Source organism: Diabrotica virgifera, chromosome 5 (assembly GCF_917563875.1).
Source record: "Diabrotica virgifera virgifera chromosome 5, PGI_DIABVI_V3a".
In the NCBI taxonomy this organism is placed as follows: Eukaryota; Metazoa; Arthropoda; class Insecta; order Coleoptera; family Chrysomelidae; genus Diabrotica; species Diabrotica virgifera.
Genome location: NC_065447.1, coordinates 254,567,070 through 254,586,969, shown reverse-complemented (window position 1 = coordinate 254,586,969; position 19,900 = coordinate 254,567,070). Strand labels below are relative to the sequence as shown.

The 19,900-nt window shown below is 31.8% G+C and overlaps 1 protein-coding gene across 4 annotated transcripts in view; it reads left to right on the top strand.

Moving 5' to 3' along the window:
- Positions 1-17,267, top strand: part of LOC114328231 (protein hu-li tai shao) — a 195,235-nt gene extending 177,968 nt beyond the window's left edge. For 2 of the 4 annotated variants that reach the window (XM_028277016.2, XM_028277015.2), the window contains 3 exons: positions 8,120-8,187; positions 9,166-9,276; positions 13,888-17,267. In XM_028277016.2, the coding sequence (XP_028132817.1) occupies positions 8,120-8,187; positions 9,166-9,276 (179 nt within the window). In that variant the 3' untranslated portion in view covers positions 13,888-17,267. The remainder of the gene's footprint in view (positions 1-8,119; positions 8,188-9,165; positions 9,277-13,887) is intronic. The other 2 variants (XM_028277018.2, XM_028277017.2) reach the window with 1 other exon arrangement.
- Positions 17,268-19,900: the final 2,633 nt, after the last annotated feature.

Here is a 19,900-nt window from a genome sequence, read left to right as displayed (position 1 = left end):
GATTTAAGGCAGTTTAACAACTTCAGTCAGGAGTTAATTGCGAACAGTGATCTTGAAGTACATTCTACACCAAAACTGAAAAGAAGAGATATAAATGGCAACGTTGAGCCATTCGAAGTGAATACCTTTCATCAACAGACCTTGTCAAAGTCGGGCTCTGAAATATTTTGGATTTCTGTGTCTCCTGGTACTTCTGCTAACAATGAACAACCTCGTAGAAAAATTATTAATGTTGATGATATTCCTTTGAGACCTCCTGTTGACCTGATTAGTAAAGAAGTGTTGGACCCTATATCTCAACCTCCTGTTGACTTGATTAGTAACAAAATGTTGGCTGCTATACCTGAAGAAGTTTGTTTAGATTTATTTAACACTTCGTCAATTGAAGAAGGATTTAAACCAGTTGATGATAATTCCACTTTAGTAAAAGGACTTCAGACGCAAAAAGGAGATAATACTTGTGTCAACGTAGAGAAAAAAAAAGTTACTAAAATTTTGACTAACCAAGTGAGTTTTTATAGGAGCCAAAGTGTAAATAGTACTGATTATGTTAGTGTAAAAAGAGCAGTATGGAACAACAATACTGAAAATAAGGAAAATGACCCCTTGAACGATTCTGGAGATTGGATGGGTTACGACACTGCAATGTTTTGAATTGAATTTCATTTTGTATATCCTTTACCAAGTTTTATTTATATTTGATATATTTCTCGTTTTTAAATACATTTTTATATCAAAGTGTATATTTTTCTTCGTATGGGGGAAGTTTTTAGGGGAGATTAAGGTTTGAACACAATGTATAGTAATGCACAATAAATAAATCCACTAACATTGAATATAGACATGTATACAACACATTTTTTAATCAAAATCACTAATCAGTATCATCAAGAAAAGTTTCGACCTAATTTCATCATCAGGAATCATCTACCTCATGTAAGAAAATCTAAAATTATAGTTAATTTATATCCTCCCTCTAAAGTTATGTCTTCGTGTCGATTTTGATAACAATTTATAAATATAAAGTGAAATAATTTATCACATTTATTTACAAAAATTATATCAACACACTGTAACTTTTTCGACAGAAACATTTTATTGAGTAATATTTGGTCCTCTCACTCCTTCATGCCATCTCTCTTGAGGTGGTAAACAGTACGGAAACGGCTGTTCTCTTTTTCATATATACCACGTTTTCCTTCAATTTTTACACAGTTAAACTAAACTGTGGTTTTATTTTTCACAAGGCGATTACAAACATTTGGCCCTTCTCTGTTCTTTCATTTATAAGTTGAATTTTTTCTATTTTTCTTTTAAGTTGGACTTTTCTTTTTACATATTCCTGTTTGTTTACGTTTTTTATCAAAATGTCCCCATCTTTTGCGTCTGATAGTATACCAAAGTACTAAGAATAAATTATTGTAATCAATTTTTGAAAACACACTGATATGAAGGATAAACTGTTTTTTCTGTTTTGTGCATTTTTTGTTTGTACTGTATACAATTTATTATTTCTTTTATCGGTGTTTAAATCTATTTAATGTTTTACTGTAGCTCAATCTCCTGCTTCGTTTATTAAGTTTATAGTTTTTTCTTTTCAAATTAAAATAAATAGATAAAAATCAGCTGAGCCTTAACCACTTTCTTGCATTTTCCTAATTTATTTGTAGTTTAGTAGTCTAGAATAATTGTTTGATTAATCTTTAAAAATTGATCAGTTAGTAAATTTTGTGTTCACGCCTTAAGGTGTATATTAATAATGTATATAATGTAAAAGTTATTGACCTTATAACTTCTCTTTTATTGTATTTAACGAGGAAACTGTATTTTAAACAATGTTTACTATGTAAAATCTTATTCACTAATAAAATATTTTTCGTCAATTAACACAGTTGTTGAACGTTTTGCACAAAATGGTATTTTTAAATATCGATACCTAACTTATTAACTTTTTTTTTATTATATAGGGTGTCAATTTGAAAAGTTGCCACCCCCTATAATTTGGTCCCTATAGAAAATCTAAAAATATACAAAAACACATCAAATTTATTTGTGAGGGGGACATTTTGTACACCAGTTTTTAACTAAATTACATTAACCCTCTAGCTGGGGCCGACACAACCCCCAAAATCTTTCATGGAAAGGGGGGGTTGAGTGATACCTCATTTTAAAGATCGTTCGATTACCTTTTCAAAAATACCACATACGTTATATTTCCATTCAGTACTTTTGGAAAAATCAAGTGAAACCGTACAGATATTAAGTATCGAGTTCAGAACTCCAAAACTTTTTTTAGAATATTGAGCTCCAAATTGAATTTTTTTTGAGTGTTATAGTATTTAGAGAATTTTTTTGAAGTATTTTTGGAAAAATCTAGTAAACCGTAAAGATATTAAGTATCGAGTTCAGAACTCAAAATTTTTTTAGAGTATTGAGTCCAAGATTTTTCCAAAAGTACTAAACAGAATATCAAGTATGCGGTATTTTTGAAAAGGTAATTGAATGACCTTCAAAATGAGGTATTACTCAACCCCCCTTTCCATTAGAGATCTTGGGGGTTGTGTCCGCCTCCGCTAGAGGGTTGATGTAATTTAGTTGAAAACTGGTCTACAAAATGTCCCCCTCGCAAATAAATTTGATGTATTTTTGCATATTTTTAGATTTTCTATAGAGACCAAATTATAGGGAGTGACAACTTTTCAAATTGACACACTGTAGATAATATTTATTTATCATCTACGCTTTTAAAGGTTGAAGGCCATAACTTTCGATATACAGTGAGCACGTAAAGGTTAGAATAAATTCATTTTCTCGAAAATCGACAATTTTGGAAAAAAATCCCGAAACAGGTCGATTTTTATTTTTAAATTACGACTTTTTGGCATATATATCATACTAGTGACGTCACCCATTTTGACGTGATGACGTCATCGATGATTTTTTTAAATGAGAATAGGGGTCGTGTCATAGCTCATTTGAAAGGTAATTCAATTCTCTATTCAGTAATATAAACAATAACAATTATTTCTACAGGGTGTCCCAAAAACTTTTTTATGAATTAAATTTATTGACATAAAAAGAAGAATCTGTGTAATTTATTTAATTCAAAATACATTTTACTGCTATCAGAAAACAGGAAAAAATGTTTATTTGACAAATAAATATTGTATTTTGCAAATTCAATATTAAAGCAGCCACCCTCTTGCCTCTTGACAATTGCAGCCTCTTGACAATTTGAGCATTTAATTTAAACGAAAAGCAATGATTTTTTTTTCAAATAAACATTTTTTCCTGTTTTCTGAGAGCAGTAAAATTTATTTTGAATTTAATAAATTACACATATTCTTTTTTTTATGTCAATAAATTTAATTAAAAAAATTTTTTTTCGACACCCTGTATAAATAATAATTATGTTAATGTTTATACTACTAAATAAGGAATTGAATTACCTTTCAAATGAGCTATCACACGACCCCTATTCTCATTTAAAAAAATCATCGATGACGCCATCACGCCCAAATGGGTGACGTCACTAGTATGATATATATGTCAAAAAGTCGTAATTTAAAAATAAAAATTGACCTCTTTCGGGATTTTTTTCCAAGATCGTCCATTTCTCGAGAAAATGAATTTATTCCAACCTTTACGTGCTCATTGTATATTGTGTATACGATGGCGGTCCGATAAGTACTTATCCTCGCCGCCCGATAGCGCCAATATCGCAAGAGAAAGTTACTGTTGTGTAGTGTAGAAGCTCGTAGGCGGCTAATATCAAAATTTCAACCGAATCGGACTCATAGTTTTGTTTCGACCATTAATTTTTGGAAAAATGAAAAAAAAAGCAATATCGGTCGGGCATTCGATTGTTGTTTTTGGAAGGAAGATCGCGCAGCTAAATCAAAGAGCGTTTGTATGCTGCGATGCAATCAGGAGGAGTTTCTGCATGTTTGCGTGACCGGTTACGAAACGTGGATCCGCTGGTACAAACCAGAGATCAAGGAACAGTCGAAACAGTGGAATACACCTGACCAACGTGCTCCGAAGAAGGCGAAGACTGTCCTATCGACCCGAAAGGTGATGGTGACCGTTTCTGAGATTCGCAAGGTGTCATCTGCATCGACCACTTTGAGAAGGCTAGAAAAAATTGTATAAAAAAGGTCTTATTTGACGAATAAAGTGTTCTTCCACAGTAACAACGCACCGGATCACACCTCAGACGTCGCTACGGCCAAATTGACCGAATTGGGCTACAAGCTGCTGCCCCAGCCTTCGTATTCTCCAGATTTGGCCCCGTGAGACTTTTTGTTTCCAAATTTTAAAAACTCACTCGCCGGGCAGAGTCGAATGAGGAGCTCATTGTCGCCAAGGAGTAGCCCTCGAGACGACCTCCTACCAGACGGGTTAAAGAAGTTGGAGCATCGCTGGGCTAAGTTTATCGAAATAAAAGGAGGCTACGTTCACTTCGTTCAAAATTTTCGTTTATCTATTATAGGCTTAGTACTTCGGACTACTCTCGCCTGTATACTCTTAAATAAAAAAATATTTTGTCTATTTAGGAACAGGTCAAAACGGCAAACAGGTGTATGTTCTCAAAAAATTTTGATAGTGTGTAAAAAAAGTTTTATTATCAGCTAAGTACTTTCAACACATAACGTGCCATCGTCAGAGCTTCCTAAAAGGACATTTAAGATAAGATTTTTTTATAAAAAATGAGTGAAAAACTTACGTCCTCTTATAAAACCTTCAAAGAAGAGCAATTGCTAAACGACACAATAAAATACATTCATTGAAACTGGATACGTGGATAAATACATTTTATTGTGTCGTTTAGCAATTGCTCTTCTATGAAGGTTTTATAAGAGAACGTAAGTTTTTCACTCATTTTTTATAAAAAAATCTTATTTTAAATGTCCTTTTACTCTGATGATGGCACGCTATGTGTTGAAAGTACTTAGCTGAAAATAAAACTTTTTTACACACTATCAAAATTTTTTTAGAACATACACCCGTTTGCCGTTTTGATCTACTTAGAAGTGTGTACAAGTCTTACAGTCTTTTCCAATTTATTTAGGAACATACTGATAAAAGCTTTCAAAAGAGGTGTTATTTTCCATATGATGCGTTCACAAACAAGTTACAAATACAAAGTTAATAAATCACGATGTAACATTTCATTATTTTCTTTGAAAAATTGACGACAAAATTTAGAAAACAATTTTTAAGTTTCATTTATAAATTGACTGATATTATTTGTATTAATCATACCTTTCCCTTTTATTTTTATTATTAATGAAAAACCATTCATGCATTCCATTAGCCATGGTTATTGTTTCGTGTTTTTGTAAAATATTTTCGAAATTTTAAGTTTCTGTTCCATGCCTTAGTATGCTTGTCCCATAGTTTATTTTAACAATAATTAGGTATGTTGCTATTCATAGCTTATAAACGATTAACTTGCTTTCTGACCTACACATATTATGTAAAAAATAACCATGCATTTCTTTACGTGGTACTGTATCTTGACTGACTATAACCTTCAATAGCGATTATGTGATGCCTCTTTTCGTGCGTTTGATGCAATACTTTATGCATCAAGAGGGAAAAGAAAAACATTCTTTTTCCTTATAACTTGCCTCTTCAGCTGATAATCGCATTTGAAACGCATGTCTCATCTATTTTTGTCATTAGCATACATTTGACTGGCAATCTCCCAAAATTATCGTGCAGTATTCGAAGAGACTCCCTGGTAATGTGACAGGTTGCCCCGTCATGCTGAAATCATCATTCTCGCGACCATTTCCGTATGACCGAAAATACTACTCCACGATAAAAATTTTTTCTATAAAACTAAGAACAATTCTAAGGCACCTAAGATTAACACTACATTCCCATACATTATAAAGACGTTCGGAAATCATTCAGTACGTTTCGGCGCATGGCGTATACAAATTTAAGGCATGCGCGTTTCAGTACTGTTTATTTTGCCGTATACCGTATAATATATATAGACCAGGAAGGGTTCTGTTTTTAGGTGGATGTGAGAGGTGGCATTCAGATTTTTGCGGATAAAGTTAGGTGATAACTTCGTTAATAATAATTGACTTATGCTCCTTCTCAAATATACCCGGAGCATTAATAAAAAAATAAAATATTTAAAAATTTCAAAAAATTTCCTTTTTTTCTACTTTCTTTGCTTATAACTTTAAAACGATTCATTTTGGAACAAAGTCGTATAGGAATAAAACAAAGATAATTAAATTTTCTATCAGATACGATTGGTTAAAATGTCTTAATTTAACACCATTGCTGAAAAATAGCAATACATATAAAATAAGGGGGCAAAACAAGCCTGTCCTTATTCAGTGTTTTTCCATCACTTAGGTTACACTTGGAACCTTCCTAATTCGCTTAGAAAATTTTTGTAATGTGCTTAAACCGTCCACCAAATTTCATTAAAATTGACTTACTAGATTTTGCATAATAAATTTGCAATCTAAACTTTTTTTAAAAACTTGAAGAAGCACTTCACCTATCTAATGCACTTTACAGAATTGAAATCGGATTATTTAAGCAGCCTCAGCAATGTTTTAAAGTTATAAACAATTTTTTGGCTTATAAACAAATTAGTGCTGTGTCCAGGAGGGGGTGCTACGGGCTTCTTTATTTAGATGGACGTAGAACACGAATTTTTTGGGTAACAGTTGATTTGGATGTCGATAAGATTGTTATAAACAAAGAACTTGAGGAATTACATAACATCGATTTTTTGCAAAATAAAACATCTTTTTGTATTTCTTGGGTAATTCTAAGCAAAAAATGTTCTTACAAGTTTTTTCGTAGGATGCATAGTTTTCGAGATAAACGCGGTGGAACATTCAAAAAATCGAAAAATTGAAATTTTTGAACGAGAATAACTTTCGATTAAAAAATAAAATAGCAATTCTGCTGACAGCATTTGAAAGTTGAGGTCAAATTATACCGGTTTTAATAATTTGCATTGCTAAAAATTATTTTTTTTATTGTTAAACAAAGCTATTTTTTTATAATTTTAAAACATTGCTGAGGCCTCTTAAATAATCCGATTTTAATTCTGTAAAGTGTATTAGATAGGTAGAGCACCTCTTTATATGTAAAAAAAATTGCAAACTTCTAAATGGTCTGCTTTTTGTTCAGAAAGATTTTAAAAAATTTGAACTTTTTTAAAAACATTTACATTGCAAAATCTATTAGGTCGATTTTAATGAAATTTGGTAAACCATTTAAGTAAGTTATAAGCATTTTTTAAGCGAATTACTAAGGTTCTATGTGCCACCAAAGTGGTTAAGAAACATTGAATAACAACAGGCGTATTTTGCCTGCTTTTTGTATTTATTGCTATATTTCAGAAAAGTAATACCTTAAGACACTTTTGACTAGTCGTATATCATACAAAATTCAATTATAATTATTTTATTTCTGTACGACTTTGTTCCAAAACGAACCGTTTTAAAGTTACAAGCAAAGAAAGCAGAAAAAGTCGATGTTTTTCGAAATTTTTAAATATTTTAATTTTTTATTAATGTTCCGCGCATATTTGAGAAGGAGCATAAGTCAATTATTATTACTGAAGGTGTCACCTAACTTTATCTACAAAAATCCGAATGCCACCTTTCACATCCAAAAATACACGTTTTTTTACAGATTAGTCCTGGTCTAATATTATACTGACCATATACCTACCCATTTTCTCCGGCACTGACACGCTTCCTGGTAAAAGTCATAGCGGTAGCTAAACGATACGATAAATGTAAGTGACCACGCTTATGACTTATTTCAATTTTTATTTGCTGGAGTATTCGTACACTTATGAGACAAATTGAACGAAAAGAGACATCGTGTAGACGCACCATTAGTTGCATCATCACTAAAATACTTGTTCACAAATCACACTTTGCATCACTGTGTTATGTTAACTGACGACTATGTGTTGTTGGTTCCTAAGGTAATGATTGTTGGTGTTGGAAGACTTAAAAGATATTAACCAGGTAATATTTTTAACATAACCTAACTTTTTGTTTTTGACGTATACCCAACTAACAACATTTGGCATTTGCTTAAACGCTTTTTGATTTCCTTGTAGGTGAGAATACAGTTAACGGAGACCAGTCCGATGCCCATATGAGCACACTGTCGCAAAGTAGCAAAGAAGTAAGTATATCCTGAGTTAGTTCGGTAAAATGGTGAGGGTGGATTGAAGTTTTGTGTCTCAGTTTTGATTTTATCACCATGAAGACACATTTATGGTACCTTAAATCAGTACTTATATAAGTGGACAATAAGAAGTTTGGGTAATGTAATTTCTTTACAGTTCTTTCCAATAGGGCTACGTAACGCTTCTAATTTGTTTTGGGCACTTGTCATATGATATTAATATATCTCTACGTCATACGTTATTGGTGCATATCAATTATACGTACCGAAAACGTATGACGTATATATATCAATATTATATCACCTATGACAGTGCCCGTACACAAGTGCCCGAAACAAGTAAAAAGCGTTGAATAGCCCTATTAGATGTGCCGATTAAAAATATATTGCAGGGCCGGTTCTAAATCATTTATTTATTCATAATGCAAGCTGACTTGAGTAAAGCTCAGGGTACGTGGTCATACCACCATTTGTAAGGGGGCGTGGCATTAAGACACGAGAATACGTTTCAAAAGCTTGGCTTATCTTGGTTCATATCGCTTGTTCAAGCTTTCGCTATAAGAACCGTTGTCAGTTACAGAAACAATTTCTGTGTAGAAACAATATTTTACATTCGATATAGAGTTTTTTAGACATCAACATTGAAAAGTTTCTACTGTGCATCTTTACAGCAGGGGCAAAAAAGCTATTCTGGGATATTTATTATAATACGTTCGTTCCCAAAATCAGCTCAAGGCCACACTCAATCGGTGTATGTCTCGTGCCATCGCAGCTTGTCGTTGATTAGAATTTAATTTCTAATCAATGACAATTTCTAATCAGTGACAATCTGTAGCTGTACCTACACGACACACTCACAGACCAGTATGACCTTGAGCTTATCTTAGGAACGAACTTAGTACCTATAGTAATATTTATTATTTTTGTATATAATTAAATTATGATTTTCAGTTATCTAATATTTCTTGCTTTTAGGACCATTCAATATCCGAAGGATCACCCAAAAAAGACAAAAAGAAGAAGAAAGGTTTAAGAACTCCTTCGTTCCTTAAGAAGAAGAAAGAAAAAAAGATCCGTGAAGCATAGGTGAGTAATATTTATAAAACTAACTTTGTTACAAGTTTTTATCCAGATTTAAGTCATCTCACTCCCTCTGAGGAAAAAATTCCCTTACAGTATTTCTCATGATCATCTTTCAGTGCGTCACAGTTTTTCGATTTCTTTCTAACGCATTAAATTGTATGTGACAGAAAAAAAGGCACGTCAGTGATTACATTTCGTCGGTGACATTTTTATAACATTTATTCTAGTTATTCTAGTTGTCGATAGATGGCGCCATAATAATTTTTAATTAGATAATAATATTACAAATATAATCTGTATAATTTATAAGACTATACAAATCAAAGAAAATACCATTTTATAAATGCAAGAAACACATTTGATTTGTTTTTATTCCAAATTGAAAATAAAATGTGACAACTGCCAGATTTAACTAAAATGTCATGTTAGAATAAATGCCATAAAATAAATGTGTATTATCACGGACTTACCCTTTTCCCTATCATTTGTTACGCACTGAAAAATGATCATGAAAAGGACAGTACCTACGGTATCGAAAGGATTGAGCGCTGGACCACAGTTTAATGCAGCAATATACTATGACAGAACTATAGAAGCCCGATTAAAGAACACAAAACTTTACGAACACCTCCAAAAAATAAAGGAAGGATGAAAATTAGGGAATAAGTAGTTGAAATTGTCTATTATTATATAACATGCTTTTGGACGGTTTTCGCAAATAACTCAAAAAGTATTTTATCGAAAAAAATATTCTTAGCGAAAATATAGCTTGTAAAAAAAGTGAAACAAATGGTGTATGAATTAAGTCTGTTGACCCAGTAGAAGCATACTTGTAGCTAAGGGAGCGTTCAAGTAGTATGTAACGCGGTTTTTGAAGATTTTTGACCCCCCCCCCACCTGCGTTACGTAATACAACGGCCCCAATGAGAAAAGTAGGTTCTTCGTCAAATTTCAAATCGAATATTGCAACGTGAAATAACCAAAAAACGGAGCACTTTTCATAGAAAACTCATTACAACTTTAAAATGTTTAAAAAAGATTTATTTTTGTTTTTAAAAAAAACCTAAAAAGTATGTAAGTGAGTTATGCTTATAATATTGTTGCTCGCTTTTATCTTTTGGTAAAAAATCGCGAAAATTACCCCCTAAGTAGCATCCCAAATAAAATTAATCGTTACCGACTCACAAGTTACTTTGCTTATGTATTCTTTATATGATCTGTAAGTTTCATCGGTTCAAAGTGCTTGTTTTTGAAAAGGCTGTAGTTAAAATGGCTTGAACGAGTCACTAATCACGAGTGTATGCAAATTTTGACGAGTCATAGCATAACCAATTTTTGTCTACCAGGAAAACAAAAAGATCCAAAATATTCAGAAAAACAAAACTTACATTTTATTACTCTTTGATATTTTTGGTAATATGTACTAATAATTTTTAAGTTATTTTGGAAAAAAATGGAATTTTTTTCAAAATTAGAATTTTTTTTATTTTAAATCCAATTTTTTTCAAAAATGAACAGTTTGAACCAATGAAACTTATAGATCATTATAAAGAATACATTAGCAAAGTAACTTGTGAAGCTGTAACGATTAATTTTATTGGGGATGCTGGATGCTGAAAATTAAGGGGTGATTTTCGCGATTCTTTTTACTAAAATATAAACGGAAGCAACAATATTTTGCAGCGTAACTCACTTACGTTTAATGTTAGAAGTTTTTTAAAAAACAAAAATACACCTTTTTTTTAACACTTTAAAAAAGTCGTAATGTGTTTTCCCCGGAAAGTGCTCTGTTTTTTTGGTTATTTCACTTTGAAATATTGGATTTGGAATTGGACGAATAAGAACTTACTTTTCATTAGCTACAACTCCGCTTCTACTGGGTATACAGACTTCATGCGTACACCATTCCTTTCACTTTTTTATAAGCTATATTTTTACCAAGATTATTTTTTTCGATAAAATTTACTTTTTGAGTTATTTGCCAAAAACCGTCCAAAAACATGTTTTTTGTTGTTAAACATGAACATATTCACTCGCAAATAACTCGAAAAGTATCGACTTAGTGAAAAAATTCTATAGAACAATAGTTGCTTAGAATTAGTCGTTTTATCCAATTCCGAACTTATTTTGAATGTATATTTTTTCACCCCCGAGAAGGGGTAAAACATTTTTGTAAAATGGAAGGGATGTAGAATTGTAAACTTTTCTTATATAATAATAGACAATTTCAACTACCTATACCCAAATTTTCATCCTTCCTTTATTTTTTTTGTTCAGATTGTTCTTTGATCGGGCTATAGGACCAGTGTCCCCAAACCAAGCTCCGATGGCGAGCTTGATGACAGTGCCATTTAATATTTTTCTGCGGCTTTTTTCTAGTGGAATATTAATGAAATTTGCTATTTTTATTGGAAACAAGCCACGGTTTGACTTTAAAGTAAGTTTATTTTGACGTTTCGATTTCTACTTCGAAAATAGTCCTGAAAATACAAAATATGAATAAATTTTATTTATTAACGTTTTGTATTTTGAAAGCGATTTCCGAAGTGGAAATGAAAACGTTAAAATAAACTAATTTTAAAGTAAAATGTTGCTTATAAATATAATAGTATTTCTTTTTATACCGCTAACGCGGCTTTGGTATTATAGCTGCGTAGTCTGCTATCTCTAGGGCCTACGGTACACAAGGAGGGTAACAGGGCCAGTGCTACGGTTCAACTGCCTATTATTACCCCTGGTTTTACCTAAGGTACTCATTTTATTCAGGCTGAGTCGACCTGGGGCATATAGACATTTTTAAAAATGTGTAGATGTTTACGCCGGTGCTTGGATTTGAGTCCCGGCCTACCTGCGTGAAATTCAGACATACTACCGCCTGAGCTATCCGCCCTGGTGTGTTATTTAAGCCAAGCTGTCATTTAAATAAATTCTCTTAAATTTTATTGTCTTTCTTTCTTTCTGCAAATTTTTCAAAAAGACGACATGTCAAATAGAAACCCAAGCTGTCATTTAAATAAATTCTCTTAAATTTTATTGTCTTTCTTTCTGCAAATTTTTCAAAAAGACGACATGTCAAATAGAAACAGTAAGATTGGCAACAATGTTGAACCTCTCCTCTTAAATTACTTTCACTAGTAAATTTTCGAGAAGATATTTCGGGGACCTAATATATCGTTTGAAATAGGTTTTTCTCACTTCCTATCGCTTAAAGGGAATACCTACTTTAAATTCTTTACGATACTGTACAGGGTGAGGCAAATAAAGGGCATATTAGAAATATCTCGAGAACTACAGACAACAGAATCATGAAAATTTGAATTAAGAGGTTTTGAAGAGTCATCTGTTTAATGAAAATATTTTCATCTACTTGCTACTTCCGGTTATACCGGAAGTTGCTTATAACTTCGTTTTTTAAATGGGACACCCTGTATATTTTTACATTTTTGGACTTTTCTCGATGTCTTCTTTCTTAAAATATGAGGTTTTGTAATGTTATACAGGGTATTTTAAAAGATAATTACGTTTTTTTTATTAATTTCTTAGGAATATTCACACCCTCTAGAATTGTAGTAGTTTGGCATCTAAAACTCTACTTACGTCCAAATGATTTTTAATATAGTCTACTATTGTTAAGAATCATTAGTATAGCCAAATTTTTAATTTTAGTATACAGGGTTGGTCGAAACTCGGAATGAGTATTTTCTGAGTTTTCTTAAATGGAACACTCTGTATTTTAGTATTGTAATGAAATGATATTTTATGGTACTTTTTTATTTCTTAAGCATTCCCTATACCTAACTGCTTTAATTTGTGCTTAATTGTTAATCACACCGACAATCTTAACTACGTAGGTATTTTGATAGCAAAACCATTATTGGTAATTTTAAGGATCAGTCTGGATTAACATGTATCTATTTCTGAAAAATTATTTGTGATTGAATATTTTCACGGCCAACTTAATAAAATTTTACGTATTTTTTGTTGCAATTATTGTTTTGCTGGAATCACCAATAACTCTCAAATTAAAGCAGCTAGGTATAGGGAATTCTTATAAAATAAAAAAGTACTATGAAATATGATTTCATTACAATACTAAAATACAGGGTGTTCCATTTAAGAAAACTCAGAAAATATTAATTCCGAGTTTCGACCAACCCTGTATAATAAAATTTCAAAATTAGCCATACTAATGATTCTTAACAATAATAGACTATATTAAAAATCACTTGAACGTAAGGAGTGAATGTTGTGTGAATGTTGCTACGAAAGTAATAAAAAAACGTAAATATCTCTTAAAATACCCTGCATAATATTAGAAAACCTCATATTTTAAGAAAGAAGATATTGAGGAGAATCCAAAAATGTAAAAATATACAGGGTGTCCCATTTAAAAAAACGAAGTTATAAGCAACTTCCGGTATAACCGGAAGTTGCAAAGAGATGAAAATATTTTCGTTTAATAGATTATCCTTCAAAACTCTTTTATTCCAATTTTCATGATTCTGTTGCCTTTAGTTCTCGAGATATTTCTAATAGGCCAGTTATCTGCCTCACCCTATATATCCATATATCTATTTTTTGTGTATATTAATGATTTTATCATTTTGTTTTCAGGAACTGCCTCTGCCAGAATAATACAAACGCCTCCATCGAGACTGCCAGCAATTAATTCATTTTAGTTTAGTAAAAAAAAACTGGTGCGGCTAAAATTTTTGCACTATATCTGTGACATTGGACTGCATTTGTCAAATTCGATAAAAAAATACTACAATAAATTATATTTTAGCTTTATCTGTACAGGAAAACCATAAAGATTTTTAATATTAACTTTCAAAGTGCGACATAGTAGTGGATTAATATATTATATTCTATATAGAGATATGTGTTAAATAAAAATAAACAATTCGACTCAAGAAACTGACTTTTGTGATTAATAGCTGAGATTTAGTTGGATAAATGGTGTGCGATGATTATTTTTTGGCGGGAAAGGGTATTTGGCGTGCTTCTTGACAGTGACAGATGTCATCAATCTGTCAAACGCCACAAGATGTTTATGTACAATAAGCATTGGATAATTAATTCTTCCTAAAGCCTCTACCTCGGTTTTTAGTAATGAGAAATCATGTTAATTTAATAGACTGAGTAGTTGCATCTACTGATGTCAATAATGACATATTCTTGTCGGTTTCGGTAGTATCCCATATGTCGGATTGTTTGCTTTTGTCCAGTATACATGATATTTTTATTTATGTAAATTTTTAAGCTTTTTATCTTGACTATGCAATTGTTTTGTTATATTAGAATAATCAGAATGTGCAAATAGATTATTATATATTATTTTTAAGGCTATACTTCATTTTATTTTCATAGTGCTTTGAAATAACGTTATTTTCACTCAGAAAAAGAAACCGTTTCAGATTTTTTCAATAAAATGACAACTTTTAGAGACATTTAGTAAATTTTTGAGTCTTGTACTGTGTGATCTATTTAAATTGGAAGCATTCCAGTAAAATTTTCAATTATTAATCGATTTTGAATGATTTTGGAAGTAATATTTAATAAAAGATGTACTTTTGCCCTCTAATGATGAGTATTTTTGCCTTCTCATCACATATTCGAAGTACACAAGTTTTCTTCGATAGTTAATAATAGGTTTGTTCTAGCATCAGTTTAAAACAGTTTGAAACCATCAGCGAATAGTCGACCAGCGCGAGTAGAGGGGATAGCACTGGTGACTGTATTATGTTCTCTCACTGGCCAACTGTTTGCTGACGGTTTCTGACTAGTTTGACTGTTTGCTAGAACAAACCTATTATTTCTGCTTCATTTCTTATCCTTCTAGTTACTTCCAAGTTTGACATTCTTTGAATCCATGATATTCGTAGGATTCTTCTGTAACAATAGAATTCATAGGCGGTCAACTTATTCAGGTGCACTTGTTTTAGTGTCCACGCTTCCAAGCTATAAAGAAAAGTAGAGAACACGTAACACTGAAGCATCCTTTGGCGTAGTTCTAACCTTATATCCCGAGAACAAAGAAATTTTAAGTTTCAATGTGCTATTTCAATATTTGTCTTAATTTCTTTGGTTATCACTAATCCTAAGTATTACGGCCATCTGCAAACGATAAAACAACTTATTTGAAAAATCCATAAAATACAAAAAACCTCTGGTACTATGTCTACAGATTTCCACAAAGCGTTTGACTCGATAGAACTAGATAGTGCAGCATTAAATGAAAGTCACATCGATAGCCGTTATTCGAGATTGGTATACAATATTTATAGAAATGCCACAAACCTAATAAAGTTACACGAAAACAGTGACGAGTAAAAATTCAAAAAGCCAATGTAACAAAAAAGAAAGCTTCTGTTGGAGTGAAAGTAAAAAGAATGATAAACTCCAACAGAAGTAAGGAAAAGAAAAAACTCATGTGTAGCAAAATTAACAAAAATGAAAAGAGCTTCTCGTTGGAGAAGCCGAAGTAACAAAATACTACTTTATACTACTTTTGAAGTAGTATTTGTAGAGGGAAATGATAAGATGAAGAGATATATGGACTGATAATAGAAGTGTTAATAGACAGAGGCAAACTGAATTGAGTTAGGCTAGCGATATATGCAAGAGGACGACAACTTGACCCTCAAGGATGGATACGGCCAATTTGCATGCTTGTTAAAGACGGTAGCTCAAAGTAGATAGTGATGATGACTAAAAATTGAAATAATAAGAAGAATAGATCTTAAAAGTAGAACTTTTTGATGAATGTGTCTTGGACACGAAATTAGAATAGGCAAGAACAACCAAATAAGATGTATCAAGAAGAATAGCACATGGATGGGCAGCATATGGAGCTGTTAAAAACGTATTTAAAGGCAGCAATGTACCGATTAATCTAAAGAGTAAAAGTCTTCGATCAGTCTGTTCTGCCAGTAATGACCTATGATCCAGAAACTCTGTCTGCAAAAAGAATGCTTTAAAACTAAGAATAGCACAAGAAAAATGAATCGTTCAATGATAGGAGTAAAAATAAAAGACAAGATCACAAATGAAGATCTACGAAACAAAACTAGAGTTACAGATTTTGTGGAGAGAGCTTGCAGACTAAAATGGAGATGGACTGGCCACATGGCAAGGATGAAAGATAGAAGGTGAACACGCAAGTTAACTGAATGGATACCAAGAACAGATAACCGAAAGAGAGGAAGACCACCTACACGATTGGAAGATGATGAAAGATAACGAAAAATTGGATCCATACTACACAAAACCGTACAGGAGAGGCACGGCCTCTGGATACAAACAGGAGAGGCTTATGTCCTGCACTGGATTTAAAACAGGCTGATGATGATGATTATGATATGGTACTTTAAATGAACCCTTTAAATGTTGTCCCGAATTACCTCTTTTATTACTTTACCATACGTTTAGTTTTCGATTAGGGATAGGAGACTAAAGGAATCGCTAAAATCGGCAACATTTTTTATGAGAATAAGTTGCATTGCTACTGTAGAATCGACGAATGACTGAATCAATTGGCGCGACTCAGGTGTGGGAAACGAGGAAGCAGTGTTGCCATGTATTGGATGTATTCCTATCTATATCTAATTTAAAAGTAAACACACGGTATTAAAAAAACTCTTGAAATGTTTAAGGATTTCAAATGTTACAGGGATGTTTCTACTTTAAATGACACACTGTATATAAACATAAACATTTACAGTATACACTTTTGGGTCCAAACTTAGAAAAAGTTATAAAATATATTAGCGCTTATAGATTTGACACTGTGTTGTCATTTTATTAAGAAAAATCCTTAGATATTATTTAAATAAACGTTAATTTCTTTGTACTGCTGTTTTGGTTAATATAGGGAGTGGATGGCACAATTTCTGTTGGTTCTTTTGACATGTTCAGCAATATTTTGCACAAGTCCTCTTTTTATAAATTTGTCTCCGCATTGTTGAAAAAATAAACAGCTTTTATTGCTAAAACATTACTGTTTTTCTTCGCGGATGGCTTGTTACTAAATTCCAATTTAAATCGGAATCAGATGGTCCTCCTTGTTGTTGCTAGCAACAGTAAGAGACGGAACGAGAAATTTTTTATATAGTCCAGAAACTCTCCTGTCAAACCAGGACCGGAGATTCGTCATATCATTTTTAAACAATTTAACCCAATTCACCTATAGTGGAGTCACTGAAGGTGGATATGAGCTATTACCTCCGATTTCGTTGAACCTCCATAGATTTGCATGAAAATTGCTGACTGGTTAGAGGATATCTCAAGGAACAAAGGTGACATGGTGCCAACTTGCGCTTTTACCCTGGGGGTGGATGCCACCCCTTCTCGAGGGTGAAAATTATTTGATTAAAAATGACCCCATAATTCGATAGAGGGACAAATTTCAAGCAAAATTTGTTATATAAAGTTATTAAAATAAATCAAACCTTTTTGAGTTATTACAGATCCAAAGATTTTAATTTTTCTTGAGGAAAATGCATGTTTTTAAATAATTTTTCATAAATAACTCAAAAAGTGTAAGTTTTTACAAAAAAGTTATTATTATCAGAATTGAAGCTAATAAAAAATGAAATAAACTCCTTACTATAAAAACCTTTTAATGTTAACTAAAAGTAAGTTATAGGTACCTAATTGAATGTATATTTTTTTCGGCGAGTAAAAAACTCGTAAGTATTCAAGCTGAAATAACGCGAAATTGATGCATTTTATAACATAAACTTATAAAACATTTGTCTTAGTACAAAGTACTTAAAAATATCTATTAAATGAGCCGTACAGGTTGATAGCGTTAAATTTTATGCTACAAAATTTTTTCAAAATTTATCTTTTAAAAATTTTCCAAAAAATATTGATTTTTTTTAATAACTCCGTTCATGTTTACGATATCAGGTTTATCTAAAAACAGTTTGAAAGTTAATTCCAAGTGCTATTTAAGCACGTTAAACCTAATCTTTTAAACCCCTTACTTTTTTAAAAATAAAAGGTTAAGTGACCCCGGTTGTATGGTTCCCACAGCAAAATTTAAGATTTAAACGTTTCTATCTCGGTTATTTTTTACCATATAGAAATATTAAAACAGGTAAAATATTTGTCAGAAAAAACTAAAATTGGGTTATATATAATTTTTTACCTATATTGAGTATTTTTGGAGTTATTATCAAAAGAATATGAGAACCACAATAATTTTAAAAATTATGATTTTTTTTTAAATTACATCTTTTTTTCAAAAATATGCATTCTAAACCAGTCAAAATTGTCAAAAACATTACTTATGCTAATATAAAAAAGTTTTTGTAAGGATTACTATAAATTTTGATTTTTGTGGAAATGGCGCATGTTTTATTTTTCACTTTTTCCTAAAAAATTCGAAACGGTTCTTTTATTTTCATTATAACTTGCTTAATTTTGACGCTATTACCTTGTTCTGAAGCTCATTTGATAGGTATTCCGAACTACTTTGGCAAATGTTTAGCACAAATATTTTATACATTGCATCGTTTTCCCGTTATTTAAGCTTGACTACTTAGATTTGAGTACTTGTCGAAAAAAATACACATTCAATTGCCAATAACTCACTTTGAACTAACATCAGTTTAGTTCTTTATGTGAGGAATGTTTTTTTAGTTTTTTATTATCTTCAATTTCAGTAATAATAACTTTTTTGTTAAAGCTTATGGTTTTTGATTTATACGTGAAAAACCGATTTAAAACATGTATTTTTTTTACGAAAAAATAAAATCTTTGGTCTTTAATAACTCAAAAAGTGTCGATTTATTTTAATAACTTTATATAACAAATTTTGCTTATAATTTGTCCCTCTATCGACTTATGGTATTATTTTTAATAAAATAATTTTCACCCCCCGAGAAGGGGTGGCATCCACCCCCAGGGTAAAAGCGCAAGTTGGCATCATGTCACCTTTGTTCCTTGAGGTATCCTCTAGTTACTCACCAATTTTCATGAAAATCGATGGAGGTTCAACGAAATCGGGGGTGAAAACCTTCAATGACTGCACTACTAGTCCGAAAATGCTTCCTAAGGTAGCTAGATGGCGCCTTGTAATTAGTTTTTTTAAATACATCCAGAAGGCTTCTATTTAGAAAAAGGAAAACTTGTACGACTATTTATCTTCCAGAGTTTAATCGATTCCATCCATTGCGAATGTCTAGTAAGAGTCATGGGCTTTTTGGTAGATCAACGGTTATTTTATTTTAACTTTTTTGTCTTTAATTTTTAAGCATTTCTGACACTAGATCATTAAATTATGCACTATTCTAGTACGAAAAGGTACTTTTGCTTTAAGTCGGTAAAGTACACCGTTTTATTTTAATTTTTTTTCAAATTCAACAAACGAAAAATATACACCGGTGAATCCTAACGACTTAAGCAAGAGTATCTTTTAGTACTTTAATACAATGTCCAATGTCAAAAATGCGTAAAAGCTAAAGACAAAAATTATGCGATAAAATAACCGTTGCCCCACCCAACACAGACGCCTATGCCCGGTACTAGAAGTTCGCAATTAATTGAATCAATTTATCTCTGACACAGTATATTATTTTTTCCAAAAAGCCTATTCACACTAACATACCTGCCTTAAAAT